The sequence below is a fragment of the Polypterus senegalus genome, chromosome 8, assembly GCF_016835505.1.
Source record: "Polypterus senegalus isolate Bchr_013 chromosome 8, ASM1683550v1, whole genome shotgun sequence".
Taxonomy (NCBI): Eukaryota; Metazoa; Chordata; class Cladistia; order Polypteriformes; family Polypteridae; genus Polypterus; species Polypterus senegalus.
The window spans coordinates 189,078,714-189,096,932 of NC_053161.1; the positions used below are offsets into that span (position 1 = coordinate 189,078,714).

At 42.9% G+C, this 18,219-nt stretch overlaps 1 protein-coding gene across 1 annotated transcript in view; it reads right to left on the minus strand.

Moving 5' to 3' along the window:
• Nucleotides 1-3,231: 3,231 nt before the first annotated feature.
• LOC120534773 (NACHT, LRR and PYD domains-containing protein 3-like) overlaps nucleotides 3,232-18,219 on the minus strand; it is a 51,877-nt gene continuing 36,889 nt past the window's right edge. Inside the window, 4 exon segments of the mRNA XM_039762353.1 lie at nucleotides 3,232-3,307; nucleotides 3,490-3,594; nucleotides 11,223-12,358; nucleotides 12,360-12,949. Of these exon segments, the coding sequence (XP_039618287.1) occupies nucleotides 3,232-3,307; nucleotides 3,490-3,594; nucleotides 11,223-12,358; nucleotides 12,360-12,949 (1,907 nt within the window).

The following is an 18,219-nucleotide window of genomic DNA, read 5'->3' on the forward strand; positions in this document are numbered from 1 at the left end:
ACCAGTCACCTACAAGAAACAATCACCAAAAGAGCAGGCAGTGGAGATCATTGACAGTTATAAATATCTGAGGACAATCAAAGACTCACAGCTGACTTTTAAGGAGATCACAGAAGCCATCAGCAAAAAGGGACAGCAGCCGCTCAACTGTTGTGGATCACAGGGGTGTTTACAGCTGTCCTGACCCCAACACAGACATGTCGGGCACAAACTTCCACACAGCACACCTTTATTTACTGTATATGTGGGGAAGCTTTGCTTCTTTGCTTCCTATGAAGAACACAATGTCCTCAAGGGAAAAACACAGTTTCTTTCTTTCTTTCTTTCTTTCTTTCTTTCTTTCTTTCTTTCTTTCTTTCTTTCTTTCTTTCTTTCTTTGTTTATTCAACTCCTGGGTGTACTCCAGGTACATCATCAATATTATCTGACTCACTCCCAGGTCTGGTGGAAGTCCACTTTAGGGCTCTGCAGCTCCCCTGGCACCCCCCACAAAACCCAACAGGGTTTCACCAAACTCCAAGTCCCATCGTGCCCTGCAGGAATCTGTGATCTCCCAGCCACCTAGAAGGGCTGCTCTCTAGCGTCCCAGAGGAGGTAGTGCCTCACAGTTGCTCTCTGCCCCCGTCCTTCCAGCCTGGTAGTGACTCAACGCCGCCCATCACATTGTTTAAGGAAGCCGAGTCTTTATATTGTGAGTCTTTCCATGATGACACTCTTTTATAAATCTTGTATTGTGTCTGTTTGTATTTATGTACTGCTAGCCTGGTTTGGAAATCTTAATGTCAAAAACAAAAACAAAACAAAACAAAACAAACAAAACAAAACAAAACAAAAACAGAATAAAGCACATTATAAAATTGAGCAGTAAAATAAAAAAGGACTGGACAGTCCGATCTCAAAGACGTGTTTAACAAGCAAGTGTTATAGATGGCAGAGGGTCTTCTGTCAGACACGACTTGTCCGCCACATTCGCAATTCCAGGTTTCACCGTCAGGTCACAGGTTGAAGGTTCAGAGAATAAAAAGCAGCCAGTTCAAATCCTGTTTCATTCCAACTGCTATTAATCTTTTAAATAAATTCAGTTTTAATAAACACCCACATCCTTAAATCATGAGATGATGAAGAGCAGCATTTGCATCAGTCATCAGTTAAAAGTAAATGTTGGTTTAATTTTGATGTCTAATATGTTCTACCAGAAGTATTACACTCACTGCTATATTTCATTAATTTGATGGCTGTGTACTTTGTGATGTGTCCTTAACATTATGTTGTGGTCTCCTCTGCAAAATCTGATGAAAAACTAAATTTCCCTCTTAGGACAATAAAACTGAATTGAATTGAAGACACTTTGTCTGATTTGTAGGATGCCATGCAGCATGAGGGTCACTGCTGGAGACTAGAGAGCTTGATGTTAGACTGTTTATCCTGATGGACTCTCCTGATGTCACACGAACCAGACACTGAGGACACTCTGTGTGTTTATTGTGACACCATTAAGGACACTGACTGGATTGGACTTTACGATCAATGACATGATGGACAGTGAGGACAAGACTGACATGTGACACTTCTGTCCTCGGCCATTCAGACCTGACATGCTGACCGGTGCCATTGACCAGCTGACCTCCATCTACTAAAGATCTCAGTGGTATTGAGTTCAGTTATTTTAGTCCTTCTACTATTTGTCATAAAGCAGGAAAACAAGCTTCAACATAAAACATCAGACAGAGTTAAAGTTCAACCTTCAATCTAATCTTCACTAACAATCAATCACTAAGTAACAATCACAGTAAATAATACTAAACATGGCGTCACATACACAAGAACCTCAGGTATTGTGCCACTTCATTCACTCCTTTGATTTCAGACATACAACAGTTGATCAGCCTTATTACCGGGGTGTAGAAACTGCTCTTAAATCTCACAGTTCAGGTGTTCATAGTTCTGTAGCACCTGTCTGATGGAAGGAGAGAGACAAATGTCCATGCTGTGTGACCGGGGTCCTTTATGATTTGTTTTGCCTTTCCCAAAGAGGTCTTGGCATCATGGATGAAGTTTATTCAAAGATGACAGATCAAACACATCAAACTTCAAACTCTGAGGTTGCGGGTTTAAAAATTCTAACACTGACACTGTGTGACCTCAAGGGAGTCACTTCACCTGCCTGTACAAAAAGAAAGAATTGAAGCCAATTGCACCTCAAATGTTGTGTGTCGTCTTGTTTAAAGACATCAGTCAAACAGGACGTAATAATAAAAATAACAATCAACCTGATCTGCAGGTCTTCAAGTCCCCCACTCAGCTCTGCCCTCTAGTGGTGAAGCCCTGTCACTGCCCTCCTTGTATTTATTTCCAGCTCTCAGTTCTCTTTCCTTCTCCTACTCCTCTTTTACCAAGTCCTCAGTTCCCATGTCCTTTTCTTTCTCCCACTCCTTCTGTTTCCCATAATGCCTTGTGTTTCTTCTGACTAGTCAGTTGTTTGTTCATTCAGTTCAGTGAAGTTTGTGGTGTTTGGTAAACTCAGATCATTGACTGTGGACTCAGGTTCAACATCATTCACCATTAGTCCTTCTAAGTTACTAATCTGCTTATCCTGAGCAGAGTCAAAGGACAGCTGGAGCCTATCCCAGCATGCATCAGACACAAGGCTGGAACAACACCTGGATGGGAGGCCAGTCCATCACAGGGTGAACACACACACACACACTGACCAGTTTATCATCACCAATCCACCTAACATGAAGGCCTTTGGACTGTTAAAGGACAACAGAGCAGCTGGAGGAAACCCATACAGACACTAGGAGGACATGCAGACTCCATGCTGTGGTTGGCTGGTAACTCCTACTGCTGCTGTCAGCCTTTCTTCCTTTTCTTTTGTATGTCCAGCTCTCATTCCTTCTCCTAATTTTCTTGTTTTATTTCTCTTTTGACTTTTCTTTCTTTCTCTCCTTTTCTTGTCTCTCCTTATCTCTGATGTCCTGCACTCATTGTTCTGTCACCTCAGTCCTCCTCCTCCTCCTCCTCCTCTTTCTTATTCTGTTTCAGTGACTTTAACAAACTTTAGTGAGGACATCAGAGGAGCGTGAGGGAGGAAAGTGACAAAGGAGGTTGGGGACAAGATTAAGTGTGGCATTAGGGGACAAGAAAGAAAATTAAAGACTGGATGGAGAGAACGGTGACAGTGGCCACTGTGGGGGAGGGGCTCAGGGTCACAATGCTGCCTTAATTTATTTACTTTGAGTCCACCTCACGTCCATCTGTCCAAATCTGACACTGCAGTCTGTCCTGATTAAACACAGTGTTTGTACTGTGGGGGTAAAACAGTCAGAGCCATAAAGTCAGCAGAAATACAATTCAACAAATCACACACACACACTCTCACAAAGACACACACACACTCACTTGTTGTTCACTTACCTCAGTTTCTCTAATTTGCAGTTTTCACTCCTCAGCCCCTCACACAGCTGATCCACTCCTGAATCATACATTTTGTTGTTGCCGCTCAGGTTCAGTTCAGTCAGTCGTGAGTGTGGAGAAGAAAGAGCTGAGGAGAGAGCTGAGCAACGTCTGGAGGTGAGACGACATGACATGAGGCTGTGGAGGAGAAGAGAGAAGTGAGGACATGTGGACAGACAGACCATCGGTGGTCTCAATAAGTGACATGATGACTACAAGCAGAGCTGGATGCTCAGGTGTGTCACTGAACAGCAGGCTGCAGCTAGCATTTGAACTGAAACACAATTTGAACTCCACACCAATGCTGCCCTTCAAGGCGCTATATACCTGAAGTATCTTCTGTCTGTCAGGTTACCCTGATACCCTGAGTGATGAGAGGACGTCAGCCATCACACTGGACAGGAGTGTCACATAGCAGGACTGACCTTGTCCTCCACTTGAATGTTCAGATGCTCTTCTCTGAGTTGGTGACAGTCGAGTGACAAACTCAGATTTCTGTCCCTAATTCAGGACTCAGGGTGAGGACACAACTAAAATGATTGACAGGAGGCCATTTACAAATGTCAGCCTCTCCAGATGTTCAGTGACAGCAGCTGTGAATCAGTCAGCCTTTATTTTATAGAGCGCTAGTCACAAACTGACAACACAAACAAGAGGACAAATAAACACAATGAGCCCAAACATAAATAAGTGACAAGGGAGAGGTGACAGGAGAGGTGATGGGACATGGGAGGACATGACAGTCCAGTCCTGGAGGGACACACAGAGGGTCATTGGCTGCTTAGTGACACTCCACTCTGTCCAGCCATCTTCTCTAAGGCCTATCAGCCACCTGAGCTCAATGGACAAACTCCACTCAGCCGGGTGATGACATGGGTTCAAGGTGACGGGCTTGTTGAGTCATAGCGAGGGTCTCTCTCAGTGTCACCACACACACCAGCTGTCACGGACACGGTGGAATGAAGAGCTTTGGTAGTTAGTAGAGAGTTTGGACCCTGGACAGGCCTCTGCTCTTTATAGACACTTTAGGACCAAATTTATAAAACTGAATAATAAATAAGACAGAGGAATACAATAATAAGACATAGAAAAATAAAAATCAAATAAAGAATAAAAATGTGTTTCAGTGTCATTGTGACAAAGTGGACAAATGAACGCAGTTTACAAATTAGAATTTGTGTGCAAATATTGATGAAGACATTCCAGATAAAAATATGAAGAGAGACAAAGCCATCCCCTTTATTTTATATAGCGCCTTTCAATCCAAAGTCACTTTACATGTCCAGCTCTCTCCTTGTATTCTTACTCTGAGCACAGACAGGTGACGTGACTCACTCAGGGTCACACAGCATGTGACAGGCAGGAACTGAACCCACGTCACTGGGATGTCAAGTGTGGCACCACAGCCACTGGGCCACAGAACTGGGAATCAGGATTGGCCAGAATGACAGAGGAGGCGGGACATGAGATGTCAGTCAGACTGAGAAGGTGTGAAGAGAAGGCGGCCATCTCAGTGAATTTGATTTATCAGGCCTTTGATCAAATGGGACGCTTTGGTGTCTTTAGATGACCTAAAAATGTCGACTGACTGAAGTGTTTGATTATTGTGTTGTTAAACATTTGGTCAAAGTGTGAAGGCTCAGGAGGGCTGAAGTGACACACAGACACTCAAACGTGTGACATGAACAGGACAGTGGCACAGTGGTTAGACACACATCAGGGACCAGGGTGCAGTTCTGAACACACGACTGAGCTCTCGGCTCTTGGTGCTGATTCTTTTTTCATTTTTATGCTGATAAGACTTCAGGGGTGTTGGTGGCTTCACATTTATGTGTTAAGTACTCAAGGACATGGTGACTATAAACCTCTAAAGTAAAACGTGTACAAATAAGAGTGACATACAAGTGACAAGGGCCACAAATCAAATGTCTTTGGACAAACTCTGAATTGTCACAGATCTACAAACACTGACCTCAGTTTGTGTGCTCAACTCACAACTGAAATCTTCTTAATGGCCAACAAGAAGATGAGCCAAAGACCAAGTCAGCGCCGCATTTCAGGCCTTTGTCAGGCTGCAGACTTTTCACTCCTTCTAAAGCTCCAAGGCCGAGGTGAGCTGCTCAGTGGTCTTGTACCCCATGTTGGTCACAGTGTGTTATTGTAATGATATGTGTTTTTTTTTTTTTAACTATGTGAATATTGCAAAGTTATTCTTGTTTTTGTAATTCTTGAGTGTCATTTGGGTTATTTCTGTTATTACTTCTTCTGAATTTTTTACACTTTGAGGTAGTTGATTATATTTTATATTTTCCAGTGACGCCATCTTAAGTTCTTGTGTGTCACTATTCTGTGTGTCTGTTGTAAAGGAGTTGCTACAAAGTCACAATCAGAGTCACACTAAGCGTTTTGTCAAAGATCAAGAGTACAAAGTTCAGTCCATTGTACTTGTGTGTTATCTTGTTTGTGGATGTGACATAAAGAATAAGCACACGTGTGTTTAAAAGTTCAACGTGTGTTTAAAAGTTCAACGTCACAACTGGTGCTTTGTGTTTCGACTGCAAGTTTGGATTTTATTTTCAGTTTTGACACTCGGCTTTTTGATCTTTCAGTTCTGATCTCCTCTTCTGGCCATTTTGATGTTAGTCCTGATTTAAACTCGGGTCATTCAAAAAGACAGAATCAGTGAGAGAAGACGGGTTTACAAAGATATGAAGCCCCTTCAGGGAGAGGTCAAAGATTTAAAGACCCCAAAGACACAAGTGACAACTACTTTGTGACAAACTCTAACTGATATTTCCACTTCAAGTGCTCACATAAATCAAGGTGCTGGTGGTCTGCCAGTAGCTGGTGGGAGTCACGTAAAGGACCAGCCAGTCACCATGTGATTTGTTTTACCGGAGACCCTAAAGATGGAGGGGATGTTTGAATTAACAAAGGACGTGTTTGATTGTCAGCCAAATCCTGATTCTAAAAGTCAGCTCATGTTGGTCATTTGATGTCACTGCTTGATGAGAAGCCACCTGAATGGACATTCACAATGACAATACAAGTCAGCAGTGCTGTCCATCTATTGAGGATTTGGTTTGTGAATTTAGAAACATTTTAAATATGGCTGACAGATTAGAGGTGGCAGTCAGTCGATTACTAGAATTCACACAAGACATTAAGTCAGTTAGTAAAAATAAAGTGACATTTGACATGCGAGAGTAGTATCAGGCAGGGACATTCTGACAAACTGTCAATCAAAATGATTAATGACTGTAAGCACCACCCTGGAATCTGTCTATTTTGACCAGTGTGGTGATACTTTCAAAAATAACTTCATTATATTATACTTACAAAAAGAGTAACCAAACATGTTATATAGTGTAAGGGACGTCAGGCGTGGGCTGGCCTCTCGACATGTACAGGACATGGTCCATTACTCAGCCAGGAGGACAATGTAATTAAGGAAATTTGGGTTTTGCTCATTTTTAGTAACTGTCTTTTGTCTGATTTTAGACAGACCCCAGAAAATAAGCCCTAAGGTTAAGCTCTGTATATATGTGAACATTTTTGGTTTCAGCCACCAATCAGCCCAGGCTAGATTTTTTTATACGTCTCAAACGTGATTTAAAAGGGAACTGCGGCATACGTCTGTGTGAATTTTACAAGGCTTATATCAAACTAGTAATCTCATGCATCACCTTGAAAAGTGAAGTACATTCCATGGACAGACGTTCTGGGCACTCATGAACAGGCTGGCGTCAGAGGAAGGGAACCTGCAGACAGCAAGCTGATAGTTGAGAAATCGGTCTAAAATAGTTGGAGTGGAGATGGCTCTCTGAAACTACTTCTCAGAATGTCCTTCTTGTCTCATGCTATGTGATAACCAGGAAACAATGAGCTGTTATGCAAATAGGGTGGGACATTACAGTTTCTGTACCAGCCAGCAAGCTCGTAGGGCCTCACCCAGTGGGAGATGGGTGCTCGAAACGGGCGGGCTCAGTTGTTTGCAAGCGAACTCACAGAGTCCTCCCCCCAGTGAGGTACCTAACATCTTCCATCTAAAGTCACTTGCCTGCTCGTACGCACAAAGCGGCTGTTAGATCCTCTCCAGCTTGCAGAGCCTGACTTTCCTTCTTGTGTGTAGAGAGAGCGGGGCTGCTAAAAGCCAGGCTGCTTGTCTCTCTCTCTGGGAAACCTGCTGCTTGAGGATTTTCTGTGAGATGGAAGATTCAGCAGCTGGATGCTTAGATCTTTCTGTGAAACGATTTCAGATTTCCTGCTCAGAGTCTTTAGAAAATGCTTTGCTTTTTGATATAGCACTTTCAGAAGGGCTTTCAGAAGTGGCAGGGAAGTGTGGGGGACTGGAAAGTGTGGGGAGGCCAGCCGTCAGGTGCTGCCTCACCAGGGGCCAAGGAAGGCCCTTCAGGCCGGCAGGGTACGGATAGGAACGTGCTTGGACTTGTCCAGGCCAAGGCATCAACCTGCCTGGACTTGTCGAGGGCCGACCTTGGGCAGGTCTGGTCTTGTCGAGGTAAAGGCTGTAACAAGCCTGGGCTTGTTTTTTGGGAGAGGGGGGCTGGGAAGTGGGTGTGGGGTGTTGGCGGTTCAAAGAGGGGGCAGACATCCATCAAACTGCCCTTGACAGTTTGTTTAACCAATCAGGTGCTGGGGGTGGGTTCAAGGAGCCGGTAAACAACCATCAAACTGCCCTTGACAGTTTCCTTAACCAATCAGGTGCAGGGGGCGGGTTCAAGGCAGAGTCTGGTCGGGGACAGGGTGTCCTTCACCAATCCACTACAAGGGGGCGGCGGCTGGGTCATGTGGAGGGGCGGGTATTGCGTCATACAGGGCGGGACTTCCGGTATGACGGCATAAAAGGGGCTTAAGGGGCGGGACTTCAGGTGTGATGTCATAAGGGGGCTGGCTTAAGGTCATTAATCATTTTGATTGACAGTAAGACAGAATGTCCCTGCCTAATACTACTTGCGAGCCAATGAAGTGGTCAGACTGATGACCTTCTCATGTCACTGCTGAGCACACAAAGCTGGCACACCACATGGTGTCAGGGCTGCCAGTCCTGATGGTGTCGACTCTCAGGTGTGACTCCATCACAAATCTGCTGCTAATGTCCTGCTGTCGTATGGTCAGGCCAGTCAGCTATGTGACGATCATCGGGGGGTTTACTTCTGAACTGCTTTACACCCTAAAGACCTTAAGTAGTCAGTGAAGAGGGTGGGATTTGACCTGCGACCTGGAGATGTGGGGTAGCAGTGCTCACCTCTGTGCTGCCCCCCCGTAAGGATCACTTTGACTAAAACGAGTTCCAGAGGTGAACTCCATATTTCTACAGTATGAGTGCGGACAGCCAGAGTTCAGAGGTTAGGATTGTTAATGAAAACTACAACTAAAGTGGAGAAAAAGTGTTATGTTAAATGAAATAAAAGTGAAAGTAAAAGAGTGAAAAACAAAAACTAAAATTAAAACTGCAAACAGAAAACTAACTGAAATGAAATACAAATCTGCTTTTTTCAATTTCTATGAATAACCAGACCAGAGTTCACCAATCAATTAGTTGACAGATTTTGTTCTTTTCCATTCCTGTAGCTCACTCTCTCCGTTGTTTTCTGTGTGTTTTACAAATCTGTTTCTTTACTTGTGCTAATTGTATATTTCTGATCATCAATACTCACCTGAGAGTCTGTCCCTGCGCTCAGTAGAGGGCGCTATACACACACACACTCTATGCTATTGTATTGTACTCAGCTCAGCTCTGGGCGACACTCCAAGGCTGGACCTTCACCTCCACTCACCGGCGGGCGGGCAGCCGAGCACTTGGACTGACGGACTTTACAGCACAGAAGGGTCTCTGAAGTGTTTGAGGGTCAGTGCTATCTCTTCATGGCGCCTCTTCATGCTCAGTGCAGACTCCTTCATCACCGACTGCTCACCACAAAGATTCTGCTACAGGCTGTTTATTCTCCGCCAACTCTACGCTCTTTATAATCAGCAATTTAATTTATAAAGATATCACTTTACACTTTCATGACATACTGGGCACAGGATATAAATTACTTAAAAAAAGTATTAATATGACCGCAGCACACGTGAAATAACTGAGCACTCACGTATGATTACTTGACATTCTACAGCACACGTGATGCCAGCGACAGACAACGACTCTTCTGTGGAGGGCACTGGCACAATGGCAGCCCCCTCAGACTGGCACTTCAATTATTAGATGAGCCAGGACACGTTTTATGTCAACTTGTATTTTCAAATTGTTAACAAAGTACAGTAATTATGGAACTTGTGTTTCCATTAAAGAAAGATTACATTTTGAATTTTTTTTTCTATTCAAAGATGTTTCACTGTTTAGGTGTGAGAGGCTGCAGCCCCACTTGTACTTAAAATGTTTTATCACCCATAAATAACGAGACCACCTTGAGTTTATGGCGAGTTCTTTCTTTTCCTTGTTTTTGAAAGTATTTACTTTGTTGTCCTAATTAGTCAGAATGATGTAAGTGGGGCGTCACTGTGATTTGATTGGCTTTACACGGCTGGGGGGCTCCACATTCCTGACTACACCCGCGGTGCACGTGAAGGACGCAGCTGCTGCCGTTGGACGCCAATATGAGGCTGCTGGTGATTTGTGATTGACGAGTGAGGAGGTGAAATAAAACAAACTCAGCAATCGGGGAGAGACGACCGGCCGGAGGAAGTTGGTTTGTTCTTAGAGGAGTTTATTAGTGCTAACCATGTTATTCTTATTAATGGGGGACTCCCAGAATGCATTACAAGATGGCCGTATGTTAAGTTAGTGTTGCAGACAGCTGGTTCATTTACAAACCCTGTGAAAGCAGACTGAGGGGGGGGTTTCAGTTCAGGAGGGGAACTGATTTGGGAGAAGTGGCTCAGGTTTAGTGGATGGATTTTTTGTTTTTTTCCCAAGTTATTGATTTGAATGAGTGCAACAGGTGAATTGTTTCTTTTGGAGTTTTCCTATTGGTTATTATTGTTATTATTTATTTATTTATTTATTTTATTTCCCGTGATGAACATTTTATTTTTTAATGCAATGCGTCTGTTGCTACATTTGTCCTAATTAGTAATTGTGTCATCTCTGACCAGTGTCAGACCCCGTCACCTGCCTGATGACGTCTACTGGGGGGCTAAGGAGTGTTTTGTTCGCTTATCTCCTGCCACAGTACACATTGTAGTTTATTTATGGATGAAGACCCCACACAGGTTGTGTCCCCATCACTTGTCACTGTTCTGTGGACACAGAGGTGTGTTTGATCTTTCATATTCTCCACGATAAAGGAGAGTCTCATTATTACCTGAGAGCTTCTTTAGACAAAAGTGAACATTCTACAGATTTGAAACTTACTTATTGAGATTAAAGTTATTAATTCCTGCAGCTATTAATAATTTTTTAAAAAATAACACACTACAAAAATTACAACACAGGCTTTCAATGCACAGACATATCTCACAATAACATAAAAATGTCTTTTATAGAACTTTCTAATCAGTTGTACTTTTCTCATTTCTCAACAAAGAGGCTCTAATCTTGAATTTCTATATGAATTATTATTTGATGTCTGTTGTTATTTAGATGCTGTTGTTCCTTTTCAGGTGCCACTGTGACACACAGCAGTGTATGTTCTGACATGGACCCCCGTCTATTTGTAGTCCTGACACCCCCTGCTGGACACACTAATGTCACCCTCAGTGTCCACTGACAGTCAAACTAAACTCATGAAGGTTTTATTACTCACATGACACGTCTACAGCAGATGAGCCCCGGTGCCAGTCTCGTGATGCACTCTGAGGTGAGTTTTGTGTCTGACAGGTTGAGCTCCTCAAGTTCTCCACAGCAGTTGATGACAGAGCCCAGAACAGCACAGTCCAAAGGAGATAAAGTCGTCTTACTAAAGTCCATCTTTAAATCCTTCCCAATGGCATCTCTGATTAATTTCTTATTTTGAGTCTCATAGAGCCACTGACACACTCGCAGAGCTTCACTTTTATCTCGTCCTCGTAGCGCCTCTTTAGCTTTCTTCTTCACCCACTCCAGTATCTGCTTTGCTGTCTTCATCTTAAACTCCCCCATGACTCCCTCCAGTGTTTTAAACACAGAATATCTGGCCAGTCCTGCCAGGAATCGAGTGAGAATCTCAAACTGGGCATCTTTACACGTCTCCAACTTCTCAAGCAGCTCTTCGACACCCCCTGATGGATCGAGGTAGAAGGAGCAGGCGGCCATGAACTCCTGTATGGTGAGGTGATAGAATGTGTATGTCGTGTGCTCCAGAGTGCTTTCTCTCTGAAGGATTTCTTTAAGGAATCCTGAGAGGAATGGAGAGGACAGAACTGGCCGGAGACCAAAGGTGGACATCTCAAACTTGTCATAAAACACAAGAGTCCTGTTCACAACCCCATAATAAGCCATCTTTCCTAGTTTGACCAGAATTTCCTGCTGGTCCTCAGCTTCTCGCTTGTGATTGGTGAGGATGTTGTGAAGGAACATCACAAAGAGCTCAGTGACAGTTCTGGGGGCAGCTCCTCGCTCTTCTTCAGGTGTCATGAAGTGGCTCTTCAGCACAGAGCAGATAATCCAGCAGTACGAGGGGTTGAAGCACATGGTGTACAGGATGGCATTCTCCTCCACATACTGAAAAGCCTCAGAGCTCTGATCAGCATCACCAAAGAACTTCTTAAAGTACATCAGCCTTTGTTCAGGAAAGAACCCCAGGATCTCTGCAAATCGATCAACTCTCTCCATGTCGAGGGTCTCCAGGGCTGTTGGTCTGGTGGTTATCAGGACTGTGCAGGCCTTCAGTAATATCCCTCTAATCAGATTGGAGACCAGGATGTGGGCAGGGAAAGCTCTCAACTGGGTCTGAGGGGAGTTTTCTTGGTGTGAAGTCCAGTTTGTGTTTGTACTCATCCAGTCCATCAAATATAAAGAGGAGAGATTCAGGTTTCTTCAGGATTTCACTCAACTTTGGATCATTAAGATATTTATAGTGCCTTACAATCAGCCTGGTCAGAGGCATCTGTGGCTCTGTCTCTGTGTCTAGTAGGTTCAGCTCCCTGAATTTAAACAGGAACACAAATGTAAACCTCTGGTACTGAGTGCCTCTGGCCCAGTCAAACATGATCTTCTGAACCATGGTGGTCTTCCCAATTCCAGCCACCCCATTGACCACTACAATGTGAGGGTCTGTCTCACTTCCAGGACTCCTCCTAAAAAGCTGCTCAGTCCAGATTCTCTCACATTTCTCTTTTGTCCGCTCCTCTATTAGCTCTGCATGAATCTTCCCCATCTTCTCCAGTTCATGGTGCCTTTCACTGTAGGTTCTTTTGTACTGTTTGATGACCATCAGCTCTGTGTATCGAGTCTCAAAGCCCACTGCTCTGGTGTGTTGATCTCCAGCAGACGCCTGGTCCTCCAGAGTTTTTGTAGATTCAGACACACCACCTCTGTGTGTCTCATTAAGGCCTGAAAATGATAAAGAGAAATTGTGAAAAAAGAACAAAAAAAAAAAAAAACTGAACTTTTTGGAGTTTTTAGTTCTCATTGGTCATAATAGAAAAAAGACAAATGTGTAGGCAGAGTGACAGTTTGACAATCAAGGAGTTAAGTGCCAAACTGAGGAGTGGAACTGACATGGTGGTCTTCTCTGATGTTTTGACTTTTCAGTCCATATAAGACTGAGGAGATTAGAAAGTTTAAACGCATGCCTCATCTTGGGGTAGGATAGAAGGGCACAGGTTTATGGGGCATTGGGAAACCCTGTCAAGATGCATTTGATCAGGAGGGACATCAATGTGGGTGGTGTGGGGGTGTTAGGTGGGACATATAAGTAGATAACTCAACGATGAGGGTGTGGAAGAAGGTAGCAGGGAGGTTAGGACAGGCCTGGTTTCACATAAATGGATACCCACAACAATGTAAAAACAAATACAGAAACAATTCAGAAGTTTCTACTCAAAGAGTCAAAAATAATTAAGTCACTGGCCTTATATGCAATGAAAAAAATAACAAACTGTATTCTGTGTAACTGAACAAACAGTAGGCTGAGAAAGTATTCTGACTCCATCCCTTTCTGCAAATTTTACTATGTTACAGATTTAATTTTAAATTGATATATTTAACATTTCTCTCTATCCATCAACAGTGAATAACCCATAATGACAAAGTGAAAACATGTTTTCAGAAAAATGTAATCTCTTGTTAATACAAGTGTTTAACCACTTAACCAAATACTTTGAAGAAGCCCCTTTGGCAACATTTTCAGCTTCAAATCTTCTTGCTAAGTCTCTATAAGCTTTGCACACCTGGATTTGCTGAGTTTATCCCATTATTCCTGGTAGATCCTCTCAAGCTCCATTAGATTAAATGAGTACTTTCTGTAAACTGCCATCTTCAGGACTCTCCACACATGTTGTATGGGGTGTAAGACTGAGGTTTGGTTGGCCCACTCAAGGACATTCAGAAACTTGTCCAGAAGCCACTCTAGTGTTGTGGACTTTATGCATTGAAAAGTCACCCCAGTCTCAGGTGGAGTGATCTCTGCAGCAGATTTTCTTCAAGGGCCTCTCTGGATTTGTTTCTTTCTTCCTCATGCACTCAGAGTTCTTCATATGCCTTTTGCTTAACAGGGGCTTCCATCTAGCAAATCTCCAAAAGATGCCTGATTGATGGAGTGCTGTTTAGATGGATATACTTCTGGTAGGTTCTCCCATCTCAGCAGAGGACTTCTGACGTTCTAAGAGTGATTGCTGTATTGTTGGTCACCTCCTTGACCAAGGCCCTTCCTGCCCAGCTACTCATTGTGGATGGATAGAAAAGTCTCCATGAAGTGTCCTGGGGCCTCATGTATAAATGGTAAATGTTGCATACTCCCGTTTCCACGCTTTCATCGCGATGTATAAAAACTAAACTTGGCGTAAAGCCACACACATTTTCATGGTAGCTAAAACCCTGGCATACGCAAATTCTCTGCTCAGTTTTACAAACTGGCGGCATCCAGCGTCAAAGCAGTGCTTTTGTTCCAGTGTGGTTTCCCTTTCATTTTTTGATCCACATACCTGACGCGGCTTTATCATATACAGTGAAACTAACCACATATCGTTTATTAGTTTAATGTATCTGATTGTAATTAACCTGTAACAATATATTGGTCCACAGAATGGCCAAACTATTCCAAATACCATAACTACTTTAGCATTGTTACTCTCTCTGCACTACTCAGAGTATTTATATCACTGTATCTGAGTGTGGAATCACAGCTCTACAGCAGCTGATCAGCAAGAGAATTATCGGTATACAGCATCAAGCACACGCTGCCTCAGCCATGCTGTCTATTGAATTGCACTCATATGTCAAACGCTTCAGAGACTTTCCTGTACGGCCCTCTCGGTTCAGAAACAGTTTCATCTCAAGAACTCTAAATGTATTTAATCAGTCCATCAAGTGCTCCTTGTAGAACTGTTTATTCTTATACTGTAAGTACAATTACCTCACTGTAAACTTGCTATACAGTTATAATATTACACAACCTGAGCCACTTTATAAAGCACGTATTTAAATATGATAACGATATCATCGATCAGATGAAATGCAGCAAAATATGTTTATTACATTATACAGATAAAATGTTAACACCATTTAAATAATCTATATTGTTAATAATTAAACATGTGAGGACACGGTGCCACAGCGATAGCGAGGAGCTGGTGCCTCATTCAGGGACTGTTCCTGCCTCGCACTGTATTCTTGCTGTGGCTGGTGTGACACTGGAAAGATAGATGGATAGAATAATTAAACATTACGAAGCGTTCTAAGCTTAAAGATGGCTTAATTTCAATTACTGAGCTGATCGTGTGGCAATTGGTTATTTGGAGAAAGAAAAGGAAGGGCAGGAATTGGGGGTTAGTATGTTTGAGAGAGACAGTACTGCTGCAATAAATTATTTCATCGAAGGTCGTGCACGGCGCAGCAAGTATCTTGCGTGAGGCAGGAACAATCTCTGGACGAGGTGCCAGCTCATCACTATCACTGCACCACCGTGTTCTCATGTTTAATAAATGGTTAACTCCTATGATCATGAAGATTATATCAAGTATATATCTCAATTAGGCAGAACGGTGGCGCAGTGGGTAGCACTGCTGCCTCGCAGTAAGGAGACCTGGGTTTGCTTCCCGGGTCCTCCCTGCGTGGAGTTTGCATGTTCTCCCCGTGTCTGTGTGGGTTTCCTCTGGGTGCTCCTGTTTCTTCCCACAGTCCAAAGACATGCAGGTTAGGTGCATTGGCGATTCTAAATTGTCCCTCGTGTGTGCTTGGTGTGTGGGGAGGTATGTGTGTGTCTGCGCCCTGTGTTTGGCTGGCGCCCTACTGGGGTTTGTTTCCTGCTTTGCGCCCTGTGTTGGCTGAGATTGGCTCCAGCAGGCCCCCGTGGATAATGGATGGATGGATATATCTTAATTAGAGAGCAGTAATATCATGAATGTAACAGATTCTGTGTCCTGCGGAGGAAGAGAAGGCCCGTTTAAGAAGCACGTAGTTATTCACACACACATAGAGCACATAGAAGAACACATAAAAAGCAAAGCATTTAATGTGCTACTTTAGTCACTGTGGAATTTGAGAAACTAGTAAATTAAACAATTTTAAGATAACGTTTATGATGTTCTACTTTAATGACAAAATAAACTACGTGATTAAAGTGGAAATTTTGAGATTAAAGTTGACATTTCAAGGCCTTTTTCCCCACTGTGTCCCTATTTTTTTTTTCTCTGTACCCTAATAAGTTTTTATATGACACTCAGACGGTGGGCTACTACTCGCCTTTTCACGGCGACTTTGATATGTGACTTCTTTTTTTATTTTGGGCACTGTGCGATTTTGTGAACTTGAGCTTTCGAGTTTCTCTGACACTCTGTCACTTGATCAGCTTCCTTCCTTATAACTGTTTAAACCAACAAATAGTAAGTTTTTCTTTGGCTCCACTTGGTATTCACTGAAATTCTTTTATTTACCCTCCATGCTACTGCCATTGCATTTTCACAGAATGCTGAGCGTAAGAGCTATTTATATTGATTATCATATTCAAAGAGGTGTAATACTGGGAGGAGTCTGAGGAGTGGCAGCAGGCGTGTGCACATGTGTTACTTTTCACACTGAACGGGAGTTGAAGTCATGGAAGTTGGCAAGTGCACAGATTTAAGCATCTGGATTTATTTGTGCATACAAACATTTCCACTTTTGTCCTTACGCCATGTTTTAGTGTGAATTCTATGCACTGTGTTATGCATGAGGCCCCAAGTGTTTTCAGACTTCTTCCAAATACACAATAAGTGTGGCCACTGAGCTCCTCTGAACGCTCAAAGCTTTACAGATGGTTTTATCCCTTTGCTTCATTCCATGTTTCACCACTACTTGATTGTACAGAGTTCCTTGTACTTCATGGCTTGCTATTTGTCCTGACATGCAGTGTGATTTGTTGAATCTTCTATATACAGAGACACGTGTGCCTTTCTGAAGGACATCCAATCAATTCAGGGGGCCACAGGTGGACTCTAATCTGTTCTTGAAACATCTCAAGGAGAATGAAAGCAAACAAGAGGCACCTGAGCACAATTTGGTGTGTCACAGCAAAGGGTCTAAAGACTTCTAGGAATGAAAGGTTTCAGTTTTTGATTTTGAATATTTTTTGCAAAGCTTTAAAAATCATGATGTCAGTTTCTCGTTAAGGGTTATTGAATGTGTAATGAAGTGCAGAAATGGCCAATTTCTTCATTTCAAGTTAAATCTACAACAAAATAAAATGCGTAGAAAGTGAAGGGGACTAAATATTCCTGGAATCCACTGCATTTATAATATTACCAGTACCGTGCAGTGAATACACTTGACTTGAGCACTCTTAGTTTTCATGCTCTTTCTCTGTACGTTTAGCATTCGTTTGTTCAGAGGTTGATGTGCTTGTTTCTTCCTGAGCAGCTCTTCTTTCCTCCACCCTAGCGGCCTGCTGCTTCTCTTCTTCTGTCTGCATCTTTTCACGTTAAAACTGATTAAGTCAGTTTTTGTGTTGCAATTACTTAGTACGTTGTCCTTTAATTTTTCACTTAAGCTGGCACTTCAGTCTGCCTCAAGAATGATTTAAGATATGAAGAGGTAGGGAAAGTGATGGCGAGAGTGTTAGGGAATGAGAATGGCGCCCGTATGCATGCGCCATATGGCCGCCCTGCTACCTGCTGCTGAGAGTTGATTCTACAGTAAAATAAAATAAAAATAAAAAGAGGAATAAACTTGGAGGTCAATCATCACCTGAAAGCGGAGAGTAGACGTCACGTAGTATATGTGTACCACATTTCAGGTCAATAGGTCAAACGGTTTGTGAGCTACAGGGGATTTAATATCCTGGACAAACAAACAAACAGCCACTGTAGTGTATTACAGAAGAAGATAGCAGTAGTGAGAAGTTAAGCAAAATGACCCCTTTATTGGCTGACTAGAAAGATTACAATATGCAAGCGTACGAGGAAACTCAGGCCTCTTCTTCATGAAAGATGTTGATTACAAAGGTGGGGAAGTCGCCATGTATATAAAACACAATTTAAACGTAAAGCGTCTTCAATTAGATGGTGAGCCACAGCTTAGTGAGGATGTATGGTATGATGAGACAGCATTAGCGGTCAAGGCCTCATATGTGGAGTGTGTTGCAGACCACCTAATGACATCAATAGTTTCAATTTACATCCTTTTAG